The sequence below is a fragment of the Natator depressus genome, chromosome 26 (genome assembly GCF_965152275.1).
Source record: "Natator depressus isolate rNatDep1 chromosome 26, rNatDep2.hap1, whole genome shotgun sequence".
NCBI classification, from domain to species: domain Eukaryota; kingdom Metazoa; phylum Chordata; order Testudines; family Cheloniidae; genus Natator; species Natator depressus.
The window spans coordinates 10,875,962-10,895,744 of record NC_134259.1 but is presented as its reverse complement, the minus strand read 5'-3'; the positions used below and the strand labels follow the sequence as shown (position 1 = coordinate 10,895,744).

The 19,783-nt window shown below is 47.2% G+C and overlaps 1 protein-coding gene across 6 annotated transcripts in view; it reads left to right on the top strand.

Annotated features, from left to right (window-relative positions):
* AAK1 (AP2 associated kinase 1) overlaps positions 1-19,783 on the top strand; it is a 118,443-nt gene that overhangs the window by 69,006 nt on the left and 29,654 nt on the right. For 4 of the 6 annotated variants that reach the window (XM_074940163.1, XM_074940165.1, XM_074940167.1 and 1 more), the window contains exons 8-16: positions 809-941; positions 2,359-2,462; positions 4,566-4,645; positions 6,667-6,821; positions 8,262-8,521; positions 10,254-10,478; positions 13,763-13,992; positions 16,120-16,277; positions 16,863-16,979. In XM_074940163.1, the coding sequence (XP_074796264.1) occupies positions 809-941; positions 2,359-2,462; positions 4,566-4,645; positions 6,667-6,821; positions 8,262-8,521; positions 10,254-10,478; positions 13,763-13,992; positions 16,120-16,277; positions 16,863-16,979 (1,462 nt within the window). The remainder of the gene's footprint in view (positions 1-808; positions 942-2,358; positions 2,463-4,565; positions 4,646-6,666; positions 6,822-8,261; positions 8,522-10,253; positions 10,479-13,762; positions 13,993-16,119; positions 16,278-16,862; positions 16,980-19,783) is intronic. The other 2 variants (XM_074940166.1, XM_074940169.1) reach the window with 1 other exon arrangement.

The window sequence follows — 19,783 nt, the reverse complement described above, 5'->3', positions numbered from 1 at the left end:
CACATGCCAGCTTGCCGCCAGCTAAATGGGCGTGTAGATAAGCCCTAAAAGGGTTTTGCCAGTTTGTTTATCCCAGTGTGTTTAAAGCTTTCTAGGGTAGATAAGGCCTCCCTCTTTTCGGGACTGTGTGGAGCCTTTTAAAAGTAGCTTGCAGCTGTGACTAGACCTTGACCTAATCTGTCTGATTTATGACAACAGAAATTTCTCTGGTCAGAGAAATCATTGTAGACAAAATCCTCAGCCATAAGAGAATCTCTGTACTGTGAAACTGTTCTTTCTACTCCAAACAGCCCTCCCCACAATGGGGGACAGTGGCAAATGTGGATGAAGAGTTTATATGATTGAAGCTCCTACAACCTTTTGGCCTCCTACCCGGCCCAACACATCTGAAGTATATTTAAATGAATTTGAAGTAGGGACCAAGTAGCCATATCTCAATCTCCTTCATATACATATTGATATGTGGACTGAGGCAGTGTTGTGGCTAATAATGCGTGTGATCTATCTTAGGTACTTATCTGCCCTCCATTTTCATAGTATCCGATCACCTCATGTTGTTTGAAGGTATTTATCCTCCCGTCCGGTAGGGAAGTGCGATTATCCCCGTGTTACAGATTGGGAACTCTGATACAGAGAGGCTAAATGACTTGACCAAGGTCATGCAGGAAACTTGTGGCAAAGCAAGGATTGAACCTGGTTCTCCTGAGTCCCAGGCTAGTGCTCTGACCATTGGGCCATCCTTCCTCTTTAATCTATGATGGCAGTAGTTACTGTTTAAATATTTCCTTCTGTTCTTTCCTCTCTTTAGGCCCTCGGTTGTTTACTGTACAAATTGTGTTACTTTACTTTACCGTTTGGGGAGAGTCAGGTGGCAATTTGTGATGGAAACTTCACCATTCCAGACAACTCTCGCTACTCCCAAGACATGCACTGTCTCATACGTGAGTATATCCGTTTCAATAGCAGAGTTTTTTGGTTTCAGGTTCCAAATGAAGTTTTTCTAATTCCCAATTACTAGAGCTAAGGAACTGGAGTATGTTCTCTCTTTCAGAAAGACTTGTTCACATGCAAGGATGAAGCGAATGAGTTTACAGTAATTTAGAAGATGGCTGTGCCAAAGATGGTTATAATAGCAGAGTTTCTATTTGGCTGGACTGTGATAATCTATGTGGAAAACTAGGGAAATAGACAACCATTTGGGTTAAGATTGCTACCGAAATTTGCACAATAAGCCTGTTTATGCAAAAATGTTTCTCCAGTAATAAGTCTATTTGCATAAGGAGCCACAGTGATTTAGCCTTGTGATAAGATTTCATCTTCTGTGAACTGAGAAACAGAAGTAAAACGATTACAAATAACCCACTGACTCAAGTGACTGTGTAATTAAGGATACGATGCATTACTCTCAGCACAGCTGGAATATCTTGCCTGCTTTCAGTAGAGCATTTGGTTTTGCCAGTTGTGTGTGAGTAACGCAGACTCCGACATGTTTTCAAAATAAGCTGATGCTTCTCCATATGCCCTGGTTTGAGCAGATATTAAACTGACTTCCTCAAGTTTTATGTAGGGGACAAGTCTGTGCCGATGTCTGTCCTTCAGCTACTCTCTCAGGCAGAGATGGGTAGAGCATTAGAAAGTTGTCATCATTGTCGGGACTAGAAGCCTCAACTGAGATTAGCGCTCTATTGTGCCAGCTGCTGTACATACACATAGCAACAGCTGGTCCTTGCTCCAAACAATTTACTATCTAAAGAGACAAAATAAAGGGTAGGAGAAAGTATCTATGTCCCTGATTTACAGTTGGAGAACTGAATTATAGACAGGGGAAGTAACTTGGCCCAAGGACACACCAAGAAGTCTGCTGACTTTTACTGTCGGTGCACCATTTAAAACTTCCATTGGTAGATGAATATGCTTGCCTTGGCTTGTTTAGGAAAGTAAACTGACTTGGTATTTTAATGAAGGAACTGCGGCTGCTCCTGTTCCCACTGATGTCAAGAAGAACTTTGCTATTGCCTTCAGTGAGGCTCCATGATTGCAATTAAAGACCTCTTGGACGCTCTGAGCCACGATATGTACGCTGTATAACCCCATCGGGTCCAGTGCAAGATTTGGTACTTGGGTCTATATGTGTAGAATCCATACAATTGCAGCAGAATAAGTACATTAAGTACACAGTCTCTTGATGCCTGTTAGAGATTTGCTGTCTTGCAATCCAAACTTGACCTGGAAGGTGTGGCTCATGTACCATGTGCATATATGGCAGACACGAGCTACATGATTATCCATGAATCTGCATCTTCTAATATTCGGCACCCAAGTCTTCCGATAAATTTTTTTTTTCTTTTTTTTTTTTAGGGTATATGCTTGAACCAGACCCTGACAAGAGACCTGATATTTACCAGGTCTCCTACTTTGCATTCAAGTTAACAAAGAGGGAGTGCCCCGTCCCAAATGTACAGGTGAGTATCCATGGACCCTTTCAGTGGAGTTGGGGCTTGAATCCATCTGAAGGTTCTTTGCGCTATTATTCCTTATCTCCATTTAATTTAGGCTGCTGGAGAAACCCATTGCTTAGTTTGTGGCTCTGGGGTATAAGAATGGCAGATTCCTTGTCTGAGACCACTAGGAATCAGTGCTTGCACAAAGGACAGGACACGTCCTACCTAGTGAGCAGTACAGGTAGATGGTAGATTAAATGCTTTCTGGGGAAGATAACTAGTAAAGTGCATGGAAGGAAGTAATTTTGCTGTTTTCATGGTGGCATCCATCCATCCATCCATCCATCCATCACCATGTCTAAAAGCAGCAGCAGCAGAAGGGGTGATGAGATTTGACAGCTTCTATATGATGTGAAAATGCGGGAGGCTAGGAAGGATAAATCTCTGGAGGTTTGGATCTACAGGCCCAAGAAAAATCAGCAAATGCTCTCCGGCTGAGTGTTATCAAAGGAGGCAGTGAAAACCTGTCTCTTGGAAGGAGAGAAGGGAGGGATGCATTTAAGTGCCCTTCTTTTATGTGCACTTCAGTTTTGGTACAGGAACAAAGGCAGGTCGCAATGATTGAACCCAGAAAGAGGACAGGCCATGGGATTCCAAGAACGTTGCAGCAAAGTACAAGAGTGGTGTAGGGGGGCGGTTTCTGTGTATTGCACTACACCAGCAATGACTCTCTCTTCATTAATGTCTTTGTGGTATTGGGAGGTGGGGTGTGTAGGGAAGGGTTGGGATGCTGCCCGTGTTTTCGTTCTGTGGATATTGGAAGCTTGTTCATTGCAGGTGTGAGGGAGGTGGGGAAGTTCACAGTATAGATACATTTCAGAATAGATTCTGTCTCTTACGCATTTACGTTGAAACTTTCCAAAGTGATTAATCAGACCCTTCGGTGGTGGCTCAAGTTAGGGTCCCCCAAAAAGCGGTAGCTCCTCTAGAAAATTTAGGCCTTCATCTTTTCCAGCTGATACTTAAGCAACATGAAATGACTACGTACTCCTGGTGTTTACATGAGTGTAAGTAGTAATGGAAATCTTGCAGGGCTACTATACAAACAATGGGTGGTGCTACAGTCGTTTGTGTGAAAAATGGGGGCGACCCTGAAAATCAGGAAAACTGGCCTATTGCATCAGTGGGTTCCCAGGCCTATAATTAACAGAAGCGTATGCTGGTTTTTTGGTTTGGTTTGGTTCTCCACTCCCTATGGTGTGTGTGTGGGGAAACCCCAACGCCAGCCCTGGCAAATCTCTTATTTACTAGCATGCCCAGTTTACCAGTACAAGGCTGTCATGGGGACCTTCTATAGAGGTGTATGTGTACATGGCAAACTAGACCATGCTTGTGAAACTGATTTCCAGGCGAATTCTTCATAGCGTATGTAATCTGTACTGCAGTTGGGTTTGTGACTATAGCCTGGTTAACTGAGATTAGCCAAATTCCATTTAAAATGTACAGTAAACGTAATACAGTCACCTGATGGTGTTATTTAGTATATCTTGTTAGAATCCAATTCAAAACTGTGGTTTACAGGTGCTTTATACTGTGTTAAGAATATTTGGGTGGTACAAAACTTTCATCCAGTCGCCTAAAAATAATGGTTTGGAGACTTCCTGGTTTTTCCATTCCGCTTCTGATTACATTTCTCTTGTTTGGAGCATATTTTCAATTTTTTATTTTGTCATAGTTAATGTGTGTGAAGTTTCCATACAAATATTAACAAATTTTATTCATTAATCTATATTTGTTACCTTTTAAAATAGCCATTTGTGTCATGTCAACCTTCTGTTTGTATATTTGTGTTCAAATTCCACAAACGGTAACCAGACACTATAAAATTGACTTGGTCCCGATTTATAAGGTTGTCTGTCGTTTTTAACATTGGAAGGGTTTCCATGCTCTCTTTCCCTAGGCCATTAATGATGGGATAGTTGTCATTTTTGAAAAATGAGCTAATTTGACTGATTTAGGATCCTAAATCCCATTGACTTTGCTGCGGCTCTTTTGCAAACTTGATCTACAATCCTGCATGATGTCTACTTTGCGTAGTAAACCCAGTGGTTTTTGGATTTTCAGAATTCTCCGCTGCCTGCCAAGCTCCCAGAACCAGTGAAAGCTAGTGAAGCAGCTGCAAAAAAGAGCCAGCCAAAGGCCAGGTAAGAGCATCTGTCTTTTACATATTTCTCTTTTCATCTGTGCCTTTTCAGATTTTGAACTGTTTCCATTTTAAAAAAAAACCACCAGTGTTCTCTTCTGGCTCACCCGGTAGAAATAGATTGAGGTTTATACTGTGATCCTGGGACTTGTAATTTTAAAACAAAAATGCCCATTAAAGTGAAAGACAGCAAATGGCAAGATGAAAGAGTTCTTTCCTCGTACGCACAATGCTGCGTCTGAGTCAGTTGCTAGATTTTGTAAACTAATGGCACTGTTTCAGTGTAACAGCTTGAAGTCCATATGCCAAAGCTTTCAGTCTGTACTGCAGCATCCCTACTAAGGGCTTTATCCAGAGCCTATTGAAATGAGTAGAAAGACTCCTCTTTACTTCAGTGGCCTTTGGGTCAGGCCCCCAGAGTATAAACCTGCAGAGCAACCACATCAACTTGGGTAGGTTTTTTTTAAAGGCCAGGAGGACCCAGTATGATCTAGTCTGACCTCCGGCAAAACATGGGCCTGACAACTTCACCCAGCGCTTCTGCTGGAGCTAGAATATCTCTTGGCATGACAATCAGCGAAGATCTGGAGTCTGCCAGGGATTGAGAATCTACCACATAGGGAGCATATTGCTGTAATGCATGTGTTTTTTCTGCTCCTTGACGTTCTAATAGCCTCGTTCGTTGTGTCATGACTCGGATCAGAGTGTAAACTCTTCAGGGCCCTGAGTACATCTTTTATATTTACTGCAGAGTGACTAGTATATTCCTAGCCCTATGTAGATAACAATCAGACTCTGAAAGAATGCCTCTTGTGATGTCCTCTACCTACTGGCAATTAGCCCCAGAAGTTTCCCTTAGTAGTAGTTTTTTTTGTTTTATACCCGAGCTTCAATAATAATAGAGTAATTTCTTATCTAGCTCAGCAATCAAAAAAATACTGAAAGACGTTAAGATGTCTTGAGCGCCGCATAGCACAGTAGTGCCCTGCGGGTTTGCGTTATTATGGGATGGTAAATATGAAGGGAAAAGTATAGTACCTGATACTTTGGTTGAAGCCAACACAGTTCATTAAGAGTACTTTTTAAGATGCCAATCTATATAGTTCTGCTGGAGGATGCCAGCTGCCATAAAGCGAATTCATTATGCCCTTCATCTGCTCTTCCATAAATCTATAAAAAGTCCAAATTTAAATAGTATGTTGTGTCAAACATTTTGAATGCATTAAGCGATTTTTGACAAGTTCCAGCTGCCCAGCAAGATGAAAAGCCATAATCACAAGAGAAGGCAAAATGAACGTGCTGGATTAATTTTGCAAGTGCATTTGTTTCAACTTCCAAATGACTTGCAGTAGCCTGCGTAGGAATGACTCATGTATATTTGCTCCAGTGTGTGTGTCTTTCACTTTGATTATTCACTTGCTATTTAAGCACTGTTGGCAACAGTCGGAGCAATGCTATGTGCTACCCTCCCCAGTTTGCATGGTCATGGAGGGAGTTCCGCAAACCAGGTAAAGCAGCAGATTGGGAATCAGGAGGTATAGTGTCGGTTCCCTTCTCTGCCACTGCCTGGCTTGGTGACCTTGGGCAAGTCCCTTCCGCTGTTGGCCTCATTTAGTCTCCCCTTTAAAGTGGGAATAACAATACTCTCTGATCTTGGTAAAACGCTTCGGTATCTACTGATAAAAGCACTGTGTAAGTATTAAGTAATAGTATTTTTACAGAATAATCTGGTTATTACTGGCCACTGGGCTAGAATGTTGGTTTGCCTGAACTTTGCAGGTAAATTTAGTTCTTTGCTCCTTCGCCTTCCTTAATGGGAATCTAACGGGCTTTTGATGTAGATGGCTCTGATTTATGGTTACCTTATGTCTGTCAGACCTATGTAACCATAGCAGTGTCCTGTCTTGGGAATCCCTGTCCATGGTGTTCAGTAGCCCAGTAAAACATTTTTCATTCAAGCAGCTAATTGGAAGCAGTTTATCTTCTATTCATGTTATGTTTTGTTTTGTTCCCCCGACCCAGGCTGACTGATCCCATTCCTCCAATGGAAACATCCATAGCTCCACGTCAGAGACCTAAAGCAGGACAGACACAACCCAACCCTGGAATTCTGCCTATTCAGCCAGCCCTCACCCCTAGAAAGAGGCCCACAGCCCAAGCAGTCATCCAACCACAAGGTGAGTCGTGGCCGCTTTACAAAAGCCATAGAACAGAACCTGAGCATGCTCAGAAGCTCCTTGAATTTGCCTAATAAAATTCATTCCAACACTTCAGTCCTATGGCAAAAATTCTGTAGAACCGAGTACAGAGAGAACCGATAGTCTTACAGAAATTGAATAGGCTTCTAAGGAAGTTTAGTCTAAGAACTAGAGCTAGCTGGTACCTTTTTCAATGGGGGGGGGGAAAAAGTGTGTGTTTTTCTAGCCACCAAAACTTTTTGCAGAACTCTTTGATCCTGGCCAACAGTTTGGGTTTTTTGTTTTTTTTTTAAATGAAATCTTGAAAATCCTTTGGTAAAGCTTTTTTTTCAATTGACAGTAACATAGAAACACTTTTTGTGTGTGTGTGTGTTTTTGGAAACTTTTTTTTTCTTTCAGAGTAACAGCCATGTTAGTCTGTATTCGCGAAAAAAGAAAAGGAGGGCTTGTGGCACCTTAGAGACTAACCAATTTATTTGAGCATAAGCTTTCGTGAGCTACAGCTCACTTCATCGAATGCATACTGTGGAAAATACAGAAGATGTTCTTATACATACAAACCTTGAAAAAATGGGTGTTTACCACTACAAAAGGTTTTCTCTCCCCCCACAAACCCACTCTCCTGCTGGTAATAGCTTATCTAAAGTGATCACTCTCCTTACAATGTGTATGATAATCCAGTTGGGCCATTTCCAGCACAAATCCAGGTTTTCTCCCCACCCGCCCCACAAACCCACTCTCTTGTTGGTAATAGCTTATCTAAAGTGATCACTCTCTCCTTAAAACCTAGATTTGTGCTGGAAATGGCCCACCTTGATTATCATACACATTGTAAGGAGAGTGATCACTTTAGATAAGCTATTACCAGCAGGAGAGTGGGTTTGTGGGGGGAGAGAACCTTTTGTAGTGGTAAACACCCATTTTTTTTTTTTTTTTTTTCAAGGTTTGTATGTATAAGAACATCTTCTTCTGTATTTTCCACAGTATGCATTCGATGAAGTGAGCTGTAGCTCACGAAAGCTTATGCTCAAATAAATTGGTTAGTCTGTAAGGTGTCACAAGTCCTCCTTTTTTTTTTTTTTTTTTTTTCCTTTGTCAAACGGAATTTTTCACAGGAAACTTCCCAAAACCCTAAATTTCCTGTGAAAATCATTGGTGCTGTCTGACCTGCTCTGAGACCCTGGACAGCCTAGCTGAGAACCTATGGATTTTTGGAACCATTCTATAGCCAGGGATACAATTCCCTATTACATCCCCCTGGGATGCTCCTGAAGAACAATAGGATGCTCCCTCTCTTTAGGACTCTTCTCTCAGGGGAGGCCGAGCGTAAGCATTGTTCCTGGACCCTGCTGGAGCTCTGCCGGGCAGCGGGACCTTTGCATGCTCTGATCTCTGCTTACGTTGTCTTTCCCCTCTTAGTGGCAGGCCCTGCTGCTTTGGGTAGTGGCCAGCCCTCCCTTCCTGCAAGCATTCAGCAGCCTAAAGCGCCGCCTCCGCAAGCTCAACCACAGCCTGCCCCTCAGCCCCAGCCCAAGCAGCCGCCCGCTCCTCAGCAGACCCCAGGAGCCCCGTCGCCAGTCCCTTCTACTCAGCCGCAGGCCACCCCTCCGCATCAGCAGCAGCTCTTCCTGAAGCAGCAGCTACTGCAGCAGCAACAGCAGATGAGGCAAGCCCAGCAGGTAAGCATGGCCGCTTCTCCGTGCGTCCAGCGCCTCTGCTGGGCCACGGTGCCGCAAGGTGGCAAGTACAGATGTCTCCAACCTGCTCTCAGCAGAGGCACAAAAGTGCAAGAGGAACGAGGAGGTTTCTTTATTCTCTTTTCGATTGTTAGCAGCTGATGACTCAAGGCACTATCAGGGCCTCGTTGGGTTGTGCCGTGTAGCTGAGCGGGGAACAGCCCTGAAGAGCTTACAGGCTAAACAAGGCGAAGGGTGGGAGGCAGGATGAGGAACAGAGAGGCAAAGTGAGTTGCCCAGGGTGTCCCAGCACCGACAGAGCTGGGGACAGAACCTTGGTCGTCTGCCGCCGAGGCCAGAGCCCTACCCAACAGACCAGGGAATTCTTAAGTAGGCTGCTTGGAATTAGTGAAGTTGGGACTCCGCCAAAAAAGCGCTGGGATGGCCTTCGTGACCTCCAGCGGCAGGACCTTGTCTTGGCCTTACGTGTCACTTTTCCATAGCACGGCGACTGCTAATGCTGCACACTGATTTGCTGGTCAGTTGATTTGCACCATTTTTGGAAAGTCTCTCTTCCAACTAGAGAGATGAGGTAAGTGAGGGAATATCTTTTATTGGACCAACTTCCATTGGTGAGAGAGAGACAATTTTCAAGCCACACAGAGCTCTTCTTCTGGTCTGTGTTAAGCACCATGCAAGCTCAAAAGCGTCTCTCTCCCTCTCTCTCACCAACAGAGGTTGATCCACTAAAAGAGATGACCTCACCCACCTTGTGTCTCTAACTTCCTGGGACCAACGTGGCTATAACATCACTGCATACAACACTGGAAGATCTTTCTCAGCCAATCGCCCACTTCCGTAACTAGCCAGAAAAAGTTCACCGATAATTCACCAGACAAATTGCATTAGTCCATCTGAACAGTGGGGTGTTTTGGTGAACAATTGCCGTCATTCGACCCAGCATGAGAAAAGCACCCATCCATTGACTCATCAAGGCTGCTGCGTGCAATCTAAGCAGCTACCTATGGAGTGTTATAGTCCCCTTGGCTTGTCCTTTGGCCAAGCGATATGTGTTTAATTCTACTCTCGTACTCTGTGACGAAGTTGCTGTAATTATCCGTGCTATAGACTAGTACGTTAATGTCAAATGGGGCCCAGTGCAGGTGCAAAACTCCCCATTCAAGACCGGGCCTGATTGTTAAACAGGGGAAGGGATGTTTATGCTGAACATGTCTACACAGCAACTAGACACTTGCAGCTGGCCTGTGCTAGCCAGGTCAGGCTAGCAGGGTTGTTTCAGTGCTATGTAGACTTCGGGGCTAGAGCCCGAGCTCTGGGACCCTGCAAGACGGGTCCAAGTCCAAACATCGTGAGCCTGAGTCGGCTGGCACAGGCCAGCTGCAGGCTTTTCTTTGCTGTGTAGGTGTACCCAATATAACCTCCGTATAAGCCTAATGCCTGATTGACACGTGGTCGAGGGAAGCCTTTCTTAAACTTGAACAGGTAGGTGTGTTGACTCGGGGTCCTGCCATGAAGATACCCGCCAAACAAGGAAAGAGGAGACCTTCATCTCTTGAACATTTGATAAAGGTGGGAAGGAATAGAAAAGGTTTCTACGTTTTAGGGCACAACTCCAGTTTCCTAGTAGCCCTTTGCAGATGGCCTCGAAGTAGTCATGGCTTGTTTTTTATTTCCCCAATTGCCGTGGCTCTCCATGTCTGTCACGGTGCCGCAGTACCAAGCGATGGCGCAGCCAGCGGTGTCGCCGTTTCCGGTGATCCAGCAGGGGGCGCCGGCGCAGCAGCAACTGATGCAGAACTATTACCAGCAGCAGCTGATCGCGCAGCAGGCAGCCATGCAGCAGAAGACGGCGGTCGCGGCGGCTCCGCCAAAGCAACAGGCTCCAATGCCGCCCCAGCCGCAGGCTGCCGCCCAGCCAGCACCTGGGCAGGAGCCAGTGGTAAGAACCAGCGAGGCCTTGAAAGCTGCAGAGAAGGGAGTGAGTGGTGGGGAGGGGGAGGACTGAAAGTGCAGTACAAGTGCTGCTCCCTGCAGGAACGCTAAGCGCTTCCCGGGCACAGACCCAGCTCGCGAGCTGCCTGGCTAGTTGTGTGGGGGACGTAATCCTGGTTTTATGTCCCCCAGGATTCAACCCAGAGGGGCAAGGGAATAAGGCATTCTCAGGAGGCCTGCAATTCCAGTCCTTGGTACCAAGCTCTAGCTGTGGGAGCCCGTCTTGCTGCTTCTAAGGTGCTTTCCAAGAGACAGGTTTTGTTTTGGGCTTTTCCCGACCAGAGCGTGCTGGATTCTCTGTGGAAACTGCCTCCCGGGTGTGCTGAAGTTGGATCTTCTGTAACAGAGCGGTGTAGGGTGAGCTGAGAGAAGGGAGGGGAATAACTTTCCCTCTCTTGTACAGAATAGACTTAACCTGCATTAAGTGTCCCTGAATACATACGGCAAAGCTGCTCAACCCTGCATGAGAGGCATCACACGCTTGTCACTGATGGGGGCGGGGGGGGTGGAACTGCAGCACAGAGACGGATACTGCAAGTCAGGAGAGGAAAGATGGCCCAGTGGGGAGGGCACAAGCCTGGGACTTGGGAAACCTGAGTTGAGTTCCTTGCCCAAGTCGCAGAGAGTGTCTGTGGCACAGCAAATCACTTAAGCTTTCTGTGCCACAGTTTCCCCCTCTGTACAGTAGGGGTAACAGCACGGCCCTGCTTCACAGGAGTGTGTGAGGATACTGTCGTTACAACTTTGTGAGGTAAACGGCTACTACAGCAGGGGGGGTACTATCTGAGATTAGAGCGGAGCGCAGGATTCCTGACTCTTAGCCCCTTGCTCTGAAAATCTGATTGAACAATGTGCCCCATGAGGAGCCGGCGAAGGGTTTTCCCTACAAGGTCGTCCAGACACGTTTATGCAGAGGTAATGCTAACGTATGGCATAAAACTGATGTGTTCTCTCCTGGAGTGGGCTGACCAAGGTCAGTGGGTAGCGCTGTCCCCCGCAAAACATGCCAGCATTAGTCTCCTCAGCAAAGATTGTCAAAAGTGACTAGAATTGAGTGCCCAAACGGATGCTTTAGGGACATGGGTGTGGGGGTGTGTTTTTGTATTCTCCCCAGAGGGCAGGTGCTAAACACTCCCTGAAAATCAGTCCACTTTAAGGAGTCGTAGATTGCTAGATTCCAAGGCAGGAAGGCACCATTGTGATCATCTAGTAAACACGGGCCATGAACTTGGGCATCTGCCAACAGAAGCATCCAAAATCAGGAGTCACTGCTCTAGGAATTATTTTGGGGCGTTCTCTGGCCTACATTATACAGGCGGTCAGACTAGATGATCACAGTGGTCCCTTCTGGCCTTTTAATCTATGAATGAATCTATGAATGATTCCACTCCTCTTAGAGGAGTAAATTCCTGAGACTTATTAAAGAGCCTTTCTGAAGGTGCCTGGAGATCCTTTGACACAATTCAATTACGTGAAAATCTTAACTTTTTAATAAAACAATCCAGTGTGAAAATTCCCCCCATCCCCCAAAAGGCTAAATACACGGCAGTTCCCATTCCTACAGCAACCAGGAAAAAGTATTAAGTGTCTCATTTTAAAAATGAGCAGTGAGACGACATCTCTCCGTAGCAGGCTCTCTCGGCAGAGAATGCCAGGCGTGGCCCTGACAAGGCCTTTTAATGTTGCATAAAGTTTTTTGATATTACGAGCCATGTATGTTTCTGCCGAGATTTCAGTACAGCCCTTCCCTCCCTGAGCACACTATGTTTTACTGTGACCTACAGAGAACGACATAAGGTGGGTGCATTGGAAATGGTCAAGACCAACTCATTTCTCACTGTAGTGCAATTCGAGGCTTAAAATGAAGCAGGTGGAGGAAAAGATTGCTCTTGATTGCCTTCCACATGTGACCCTGCAGCGATCAAACTCCATGCTGCGTGTGCGTAGTTTTTTTTTTTTGTTGTTCCAGAGGAACAGAGGGAAATGTCTCTTTCCTGGTTTGAAGATGGACCAAGATGCTGCTGCATACTGGAGCAGAGGCAGAACAGAAATGCCCAGACTTGGGGAATAAAATAGACAGACTTCCCATCTCTTTCCACACTCCAGTTTTTTCCCTTTTTAAAATGGGGATTGAGCTACAGCTGGATTGTGAAGTCACGCTTGGCAGGCTGACTTAGAAACCAAGTGGTGACAAATCGGGCGATTATTTAACGCCACAGTCTTCTTAGTGGGTGTACATGTATATGTACCTCGCAGGAGGGAGGCGGTCAGAAAACGAAACTCCTTCTCTGGAGCCTTTTGAAGTTTTCTCATTTCAAAGGCTTCAGAATTGACCCATCTTGTCTTCAATTTTGTATCGAAAACATTAGGGACTGGCATGACACCCTTGAACCTCCCTATGCAGTTCCTTCCCCTCTGGCTGTTAAGACCTTTCACACACTTTGTTACCCCACTCCCTCCTGTCCAGCCCTTCCTTGTTCCTTGGTCAAGCTCTGTGTACTCTGGTTATGTTTAATAGTGTTGGTTCCCAGAGCTGAAGGACAGTTTTGTGTCATGCTGGCTATGTCCTGAATCCCCCCACTGTCTGAGCCACAGAAGATAAGAGCCCACTTCTGCTACCCGCTAATCGAGTCGTTCCTTTGGCTCAAGTGCTCGGCTGTGGGTTTCAGTGTTGGAGGTTCTGGGTTCTGTACTCACTGACAACCTGGGATGGGGGCTTGAAACATGTGGCTGGCTTGTGTTTTGGAAGAAATTTGTATCCTGAGCTGTGAAGAAACTATTACATCCAAGGTTTCTGTGGAAATCCCATTAAATCCATGGGGCTCCAACCCCTGTTAAACAGCTAGCACTCACAGATATTTTGCTCCTTAATCCTCTCCCGCTACAACCTCTAACCCGTCCGCCCAGCCGACAAGACTTTTGGCCTCTCTGGTGAGAATTTTTCTGCCCCGGTTGTGAACCGTTATGCCTCGTTATGTGGCAGCTGCCATTTCTCTTCTAGCAGCTCATGCCGAATCTATCTTCCCTTAGCTGCGCTGGTGCTCTGGGAGGGAAGTGTTGTCACTTGTGATTATGGTTAAATGGGACCGTAATACTGTAGGTCAGTGAGGCTCTTTGAGTTTTCCCCTGTTCCGTTGTGCTGTGTGAGGTCAGGGCCCTGGACTACAGTAATTCTTCAAACCCAGCCATTGTTCGTGGATGAGTAGCTTATACATTTGCTTCCCTTCCTAGAAGCAGGCCCCGATAAGGCAACAGCAAAAGCCACAAACAACACCGCCTTCAGCTGTCCAGGGGCAAAAGCTGGGCTCCCTCACCCCTCCCTCCTCCCCCAAGACTCAGCGCGCGGGACACAGGAGGATTCTGAGCGACGTGACGCACAGCGCGGTTTTCGGGGTCCCGGTCAGCAAATCTACCCAGCTCCTGCAGGCAGCTGCTGCTGAGGCCAGTCTCAACAAGTCCAAGTAGGTGACTGTTAATTTTATGATGGGGGGCAGAGGGGGGGAAGAGATGCTGTTTGTCCGACTCTTGAATGGAATGCCCAGAAAGTGAAGATTGAGTCAGCCCATCTGGGAACCCCAGTTGGGTACCTCCCGCCCCTACCATGCCCCAAAGCCTCTTCCTTGCCCAGAGAAGGAGAAAATCCCAACTGCTTCGGCTCTCTCGATGTGCCAAGCAAACTGGGACCCCCGCCCCCTATGGACTACGCGGTGGGCAAGAAGGTTATCCGTAGCTTCTGGATCTTGCTTTGCATGGGACCCCAGCAATCCTTTGACCGATATTATGAACACGGCGCATGCAGCAAAGAATCTGCTCTGTTTCATCCGTACCATCAAACCTGTAAAATCTGGAGGCTGCCACATATGTTGGATACAGTTTTTTATTGCATGTTACAATACAGCATTTCGACAGGGTTCCCTAATGAAGCGGTTTGCCTTTTGAGTTATAATTTGTGGTTGAGTCCCCCATCCCGCAAACCCAGACAAAAATAGACGCATGCAAAAGCATACTTGATAGCCTACTCATAAACCTAACAGACCTTAACACTGCTTTAATTTACCTACATCTGGAAGTTTCAAATACACAGATAGTAACTGACTGACTGGTACAGCCAAGGTTTCTTCAGCAGCGGGCCAGGCTGCAGTGTTAGGGCAGGGCCAATTACTGCCCCCCGCCTCGGGTTTTCTGGGTGGGGGAGGGCATGTGCAACGGTCTCTGGGGGCGGAGCCGGGGCACGGAGGCTGCTGGGAGTGGAAATCCGCCTGGCCGTGGCAGATGTTGGTGCTGGCCCACTGAGGTGAGTCAGGGATGGAGGTGGCCACGTGGGGCTGGCACAAGCTTCCTGGCATTGCTGCTGGCCCCCCAAATGTTCCTCCGTGCCCCCCCATGGTTTGAAAACCTCTACTCGAAGAGCACAGAGGCCCTAATATGTGTCTGTCTGTCTGTATCCCCGGTGCAAGTAGTACACTAGGCACTACACTGGCAGGTCAGACGAACCCAGTCCCTGCATCACTGAATTCTAAATAGAACAGTGTGTAGGTGCAAGCCCTGGTGTACATGGCAGTGCTTGGCTCCCACCGTTTTGTTTACTTTGTTGTTTGCCCGTCTTCACCAGCCCCTCCGCCCTCACTGCCAGCGCCCACGGTGCAGCTGTCAGATTAATGCCCTGTTGTTCCCTCCCACCCCTTGTTTTGTGGTCTCACAGCTATTTCCACGATACCAGATTAATGCCAGTTCTTATGAAGGCTGTCAAAGACCTGGCTGTGACTTGGGTTGGGGGACGCGTGTAGTGTGAGTTAAAAGGAAAAGCAACTCGTGCAAAAAGTTCATAGATGTTACGGCCAGCAGGAACCATTATGATCATCTGGGCTGACCACCTCCATTGCAGGGAGTCAGAGTTTAAGGCCGGAAGGGAGGACTAGGTCCTCTAGCTGATCTTCTGTATGTCTCAGGCCACCAATACCACTCAGCACCTGCTCACTAAACCCACCAATGGAAACAAGACCATTAGGAGACTAAACTATTATGTGCCACAGACATAGAATAGGCGGGATTAAGGTGCACCAACGCTCAAGGCCCCTCAATGGCAGGAAAACGATTAAATGGGATGTACCCAGATGCTGGAGGAGAAGTCAAGAGGCCCCTAAGATCACTGCGGATTTGACCTGGGGGGAAATTTCTTTCCCGACCCCATATATGATTATCAGTGAGACCCTGAGCATGTGAGCGAGAACCAGCCAGCTGACACCTGAGACAGAGAATGGTCTGTGCCACCGCAGAGCCTGGACCCATCTCGCCCAGTGTCGCATCTCCAGCCGTGGCCATCTCTGATGCTGCAGAGGAAGGAGATCAAAAAATTTCCCAGAACACATGGGAGGGGCGGGCAGGGAAAATCCCTTCCTGGCCACTGCTGGTGGCTGACTGAAGCATGTGCTTTAATAACAAGACATAAACTGGAAGTGAGCCCCAGGGTTGTTGAGCCCCACCCCCACCATCTCAAGCAACCCCTTCATCCAGTTGCGCTCAGAAAATTTCCAGTTGACTTGCCTGGTTACTAACATCCATGTTTTGGTTGGGGGGGATGCTTCTAGGTCTGCATCCACAACACCGTCCGGCTCCCCTAGGACCTCGCAGCAGAATGTCTACAACCCACCGGACGTCTCCACGTGGAACCCGTTTGATGACGATAACTTCTCCAAACTCACGGCGGAGGAGCTGCTGAACAAGGACTTTGCAAAACTGAGTGACGGTGAGTTTACCGGAGAGCTTCGGCGTCCGCTAGCGACTGGCGTTAATCCCTTCTGGACCTGGGAAAGTGGGAATGGCATAACGGTGGGGAGATGACAGTAGCTAGAGGCTTCTGAAATGTTCCAGTTACAGAGAGTTCTCGTGAGCACGAGAACCCGCAGAACTAACCTGTTAACATTTGTGCATCCAGTAGCTTTGTCTCTTACTTTTTACTGGGCATGTGACCTCCTGCACAAGCCCTCCAGGATGCAGTGTTCGTCTGCCACCCCAGTCACCTCTGCTCGTGCCTTCCTCTCAGTGAGGTCAGGGAGATGACTCAAGGCCTCAGGTAGTGCTCCCCGTGAGTAAGGATGGTAGGCTCTGGCCCTGATGAGCCTACCACGGTATAGCCATTACATTGCTGCATACAGATCTGCAGCACACAGATGAAGTTACATGGCTTCATGTGCGAATGATGGCTTGCAAGAAGTATGAGTAAATGTTCTGCCGTGGCATTTTTAAAGCTGTTTTAAATCTAAAAAAGTAGATCAGCTTCAAAATGGGAGCCAGTGACGGTCAAGTGTAACCCGACATTCTGGAATTTCAGGTAAACCTCCAGAAAAGCTTGGTAGCTCCACAGAGAACTTGATTCCAGGCTTTCAGCCAGCTCCATCGACAACACAGGCAGATGCTTTCACTTCCTCTTCCTTTACAGCCGGATCAGGTAAGCACGTGACCGTACCCTGAAAGAGCCTTCTTTCGAGATAATACCAGTGGTCAGTGGCGGTGGCTTTTCTGCAGCCCCCCGGAGGCCCAGATCCATTCGACTGACCTTGTTTCTTCAGCCTGTCGCCTCTTTGGGCATCTTGGTAGCCAATACAGGACAGACGTGATATCTTAAGTGAAAAAGGATGGCAGGAGGGACACATGTACTAAGACATGCCCTGTGATGGAAGACCTTAGCCTGGGAAACTCATTTAGTTCATCTCAGTTGGCTAATGGACACAGGATGAATGGACACCGTGAGGTAGCTCTTTGGGGAAGTTAGACACCGAATAGACTCCTTAAAGTCCATAGGAAAGTCGGAGCCTCTCCCTACTAGCCATAATGCATCATACAGTAGCTGTTCTATACTCAAAGACGTAGTCTGGAACGGTTGGGGTCAGGGGAATTTGTTGGTCAAAACTTGCCTGACTCCTTGAGAGAAATCCGACAGATGTGCCAGGTGATTCCACTTCGAGTGGCTATGATGGGATATAGAATCCTAGAAATACTGGGCTGGAAGGGACCTCAAGAGGCGATCGAGTCCATCCCCTCCATGCTGAGGCAGGACTAAATCTACCTATATCATCCCTGAGGGTTGTTTGCCTAACCCTGCCCTTAAAAACCTCCAATGACTGAGATTCCACAACCTCCCATGGTAACCTGTTGCATTGCTTTCATATACGCTACAGAAAGGATGTGGGCAACTTGGAGAGAGTCCAGCGGAGGGCAATGAAAATTATCAGGGGTCTGGCGCACATGACTTACGAGGAGAGGCTGAGGGAACTGGTCTTATTTAGTCTGCAGAAGAGAAGAGTGAGGGGGGAATTTGATAGCAGCCTTCAACTACCTGAAGGGGGGGGGTTCCAAAGAGGATGGAGCTCGGCTGTTCTCCGTGGTGGCAGATGACAGAACAAGAAGCAACGATCTCAAGTTGGGGAGGTCTCAGTTGGATATTAGGAAACATTATTTCACTAGGAGGGTGGTGAAGCACTGGAATGGGTTACCCAGGGAGGTGGTGGAATCTCCATCCTTAGAGGTTTTTTAGGGCCCGGCTTGACAAAGTCCTGGCTGGGATGATTTGGTTGGGGTTGGTCCTGCTTTGAGCAGGGGGTTGGACTAGATGACCTCCTGAGGTCTCTTCCAAGCAGGGGTGAAAGTAACTTAAAGGACTTAACGGTACTCCAGAGTCCTGAGCAAGGGGCGTGGCCTCAAGGGGAAGAGCCATGGCCTCAACCGGAAGAGGCGGGGCCTTTAAATACCCGGGCCCTTTAAATCACCACCAGAGTCCTGCCGCTGCTACCCAGGAGCCCGGCAGCGGGGCTTGGGCGGAGATTTAAAGGGCCCAGGGCCCCCCACAGCGGCTGGAGCCCAGGGCCCTTTAAATCACTGGCCTGGGGAAGCTGGTCTGGTCCGGCACGCCGAACCAGACTGTACCGGCTTGCTTTCACCTCTGCTTCCAACCGTAATCTTCTATGATACTTCTAGTTAGGTTAGATATTAGGAAAATCTTTTTTAGATCTCCCTTGCTGCAAATTAAGCCTACCCACAGTGGACATGGATAACAATTGATCACTGTCCTCTTTCTGAAAACCTATTACATATTTGAAGACTTATTCTCCTGCCCCGCCCCGCACCAGTCTTCTCTTGTCTAGACTGTCAAGGAGGCAAGGCTGACGCCATCATTCTGCCATGGGATGAAGGGAAAAATGCTGATTGCACTTAGCAAAGATAAAGAAAAGTATGTGGGCGGGGAACACCTTTCCCTGCTGCAGAGAAGGAGCGCACGGTTGCTTAAGTACAGTATGTAAACTACGTGGTGGATGCAGAAAGTGGGAACTGACGGTATGAGCATGGATTCCACAGATCAGCAATTCCTTAGGACCTGGTCCTGCAACCACATCTGGGTGCGTGGAGCCTGGTGTGGAGCACCGCTGGGTTCCGTGCGGGTACCCAAATGGCAGCTGTGGCAGGATCAGGGCCTCGTTAAAATTTGGTTTCTCTTGCTCTCAAGTAAAACCCAACCCAGTTTCTTCAAGCTCAGAAATCTCTGGCTGGATGCTACTGCATGTCTTGTCACTTTTTTTTCAGCCATGGGGGCACCTGGAAAATACCCACAGCAACCCAAAACAAAATGTTTAGCTCAGCATTTCAGCCTCCCGCCCCGGCCTCCGCACTGACCTTTTTACCATTTAAAAACTGGATTTGTTGGGTTAAAACTTCCACAGGGGTCAGCAAGCTTCCAGGAGACCAGGCAGTCATTCTGCATCGTAAATTAGCTGTGAGCATGTGTAATGTGCTAATCAGAGAACCGGGCTATGGGGCTGGGTCAGATTTTAGATCACCCTAGAATCTTAATTACTCAGAAGGAGAAAACGAAGAAATCCATTTTAAGATGACTTCTAAATATAAGTGGAACTTAGAGAAGCTTATAATAGAGCTCAGTAGCTTTGCAGTGGTTTGTACCTGCTAGCTAGAGAGCTGTGGAAGCTTTAGTGAGTTAACGTTCCCTAGCCACTCGACACAATATGGGTCAGATTTGCTGCTGGTGTCCATTCCATCAGTGTCGCTGCATCGACTTTAACAGAGAGATACTAATTGAGGTGCTGGTCCTCTAAGTTTATTATTTAAATGCCCTAACACACATCTGATAAGGCCTTGTCATTCCAGGTACAAAGTGTCCTTAATTCCCATTGGGCCACAAGTTTCTAGACCTTTTTCCCATAACGCTGTAGCTTGCTCAGCCCTCTGAACACAAGTATGAGT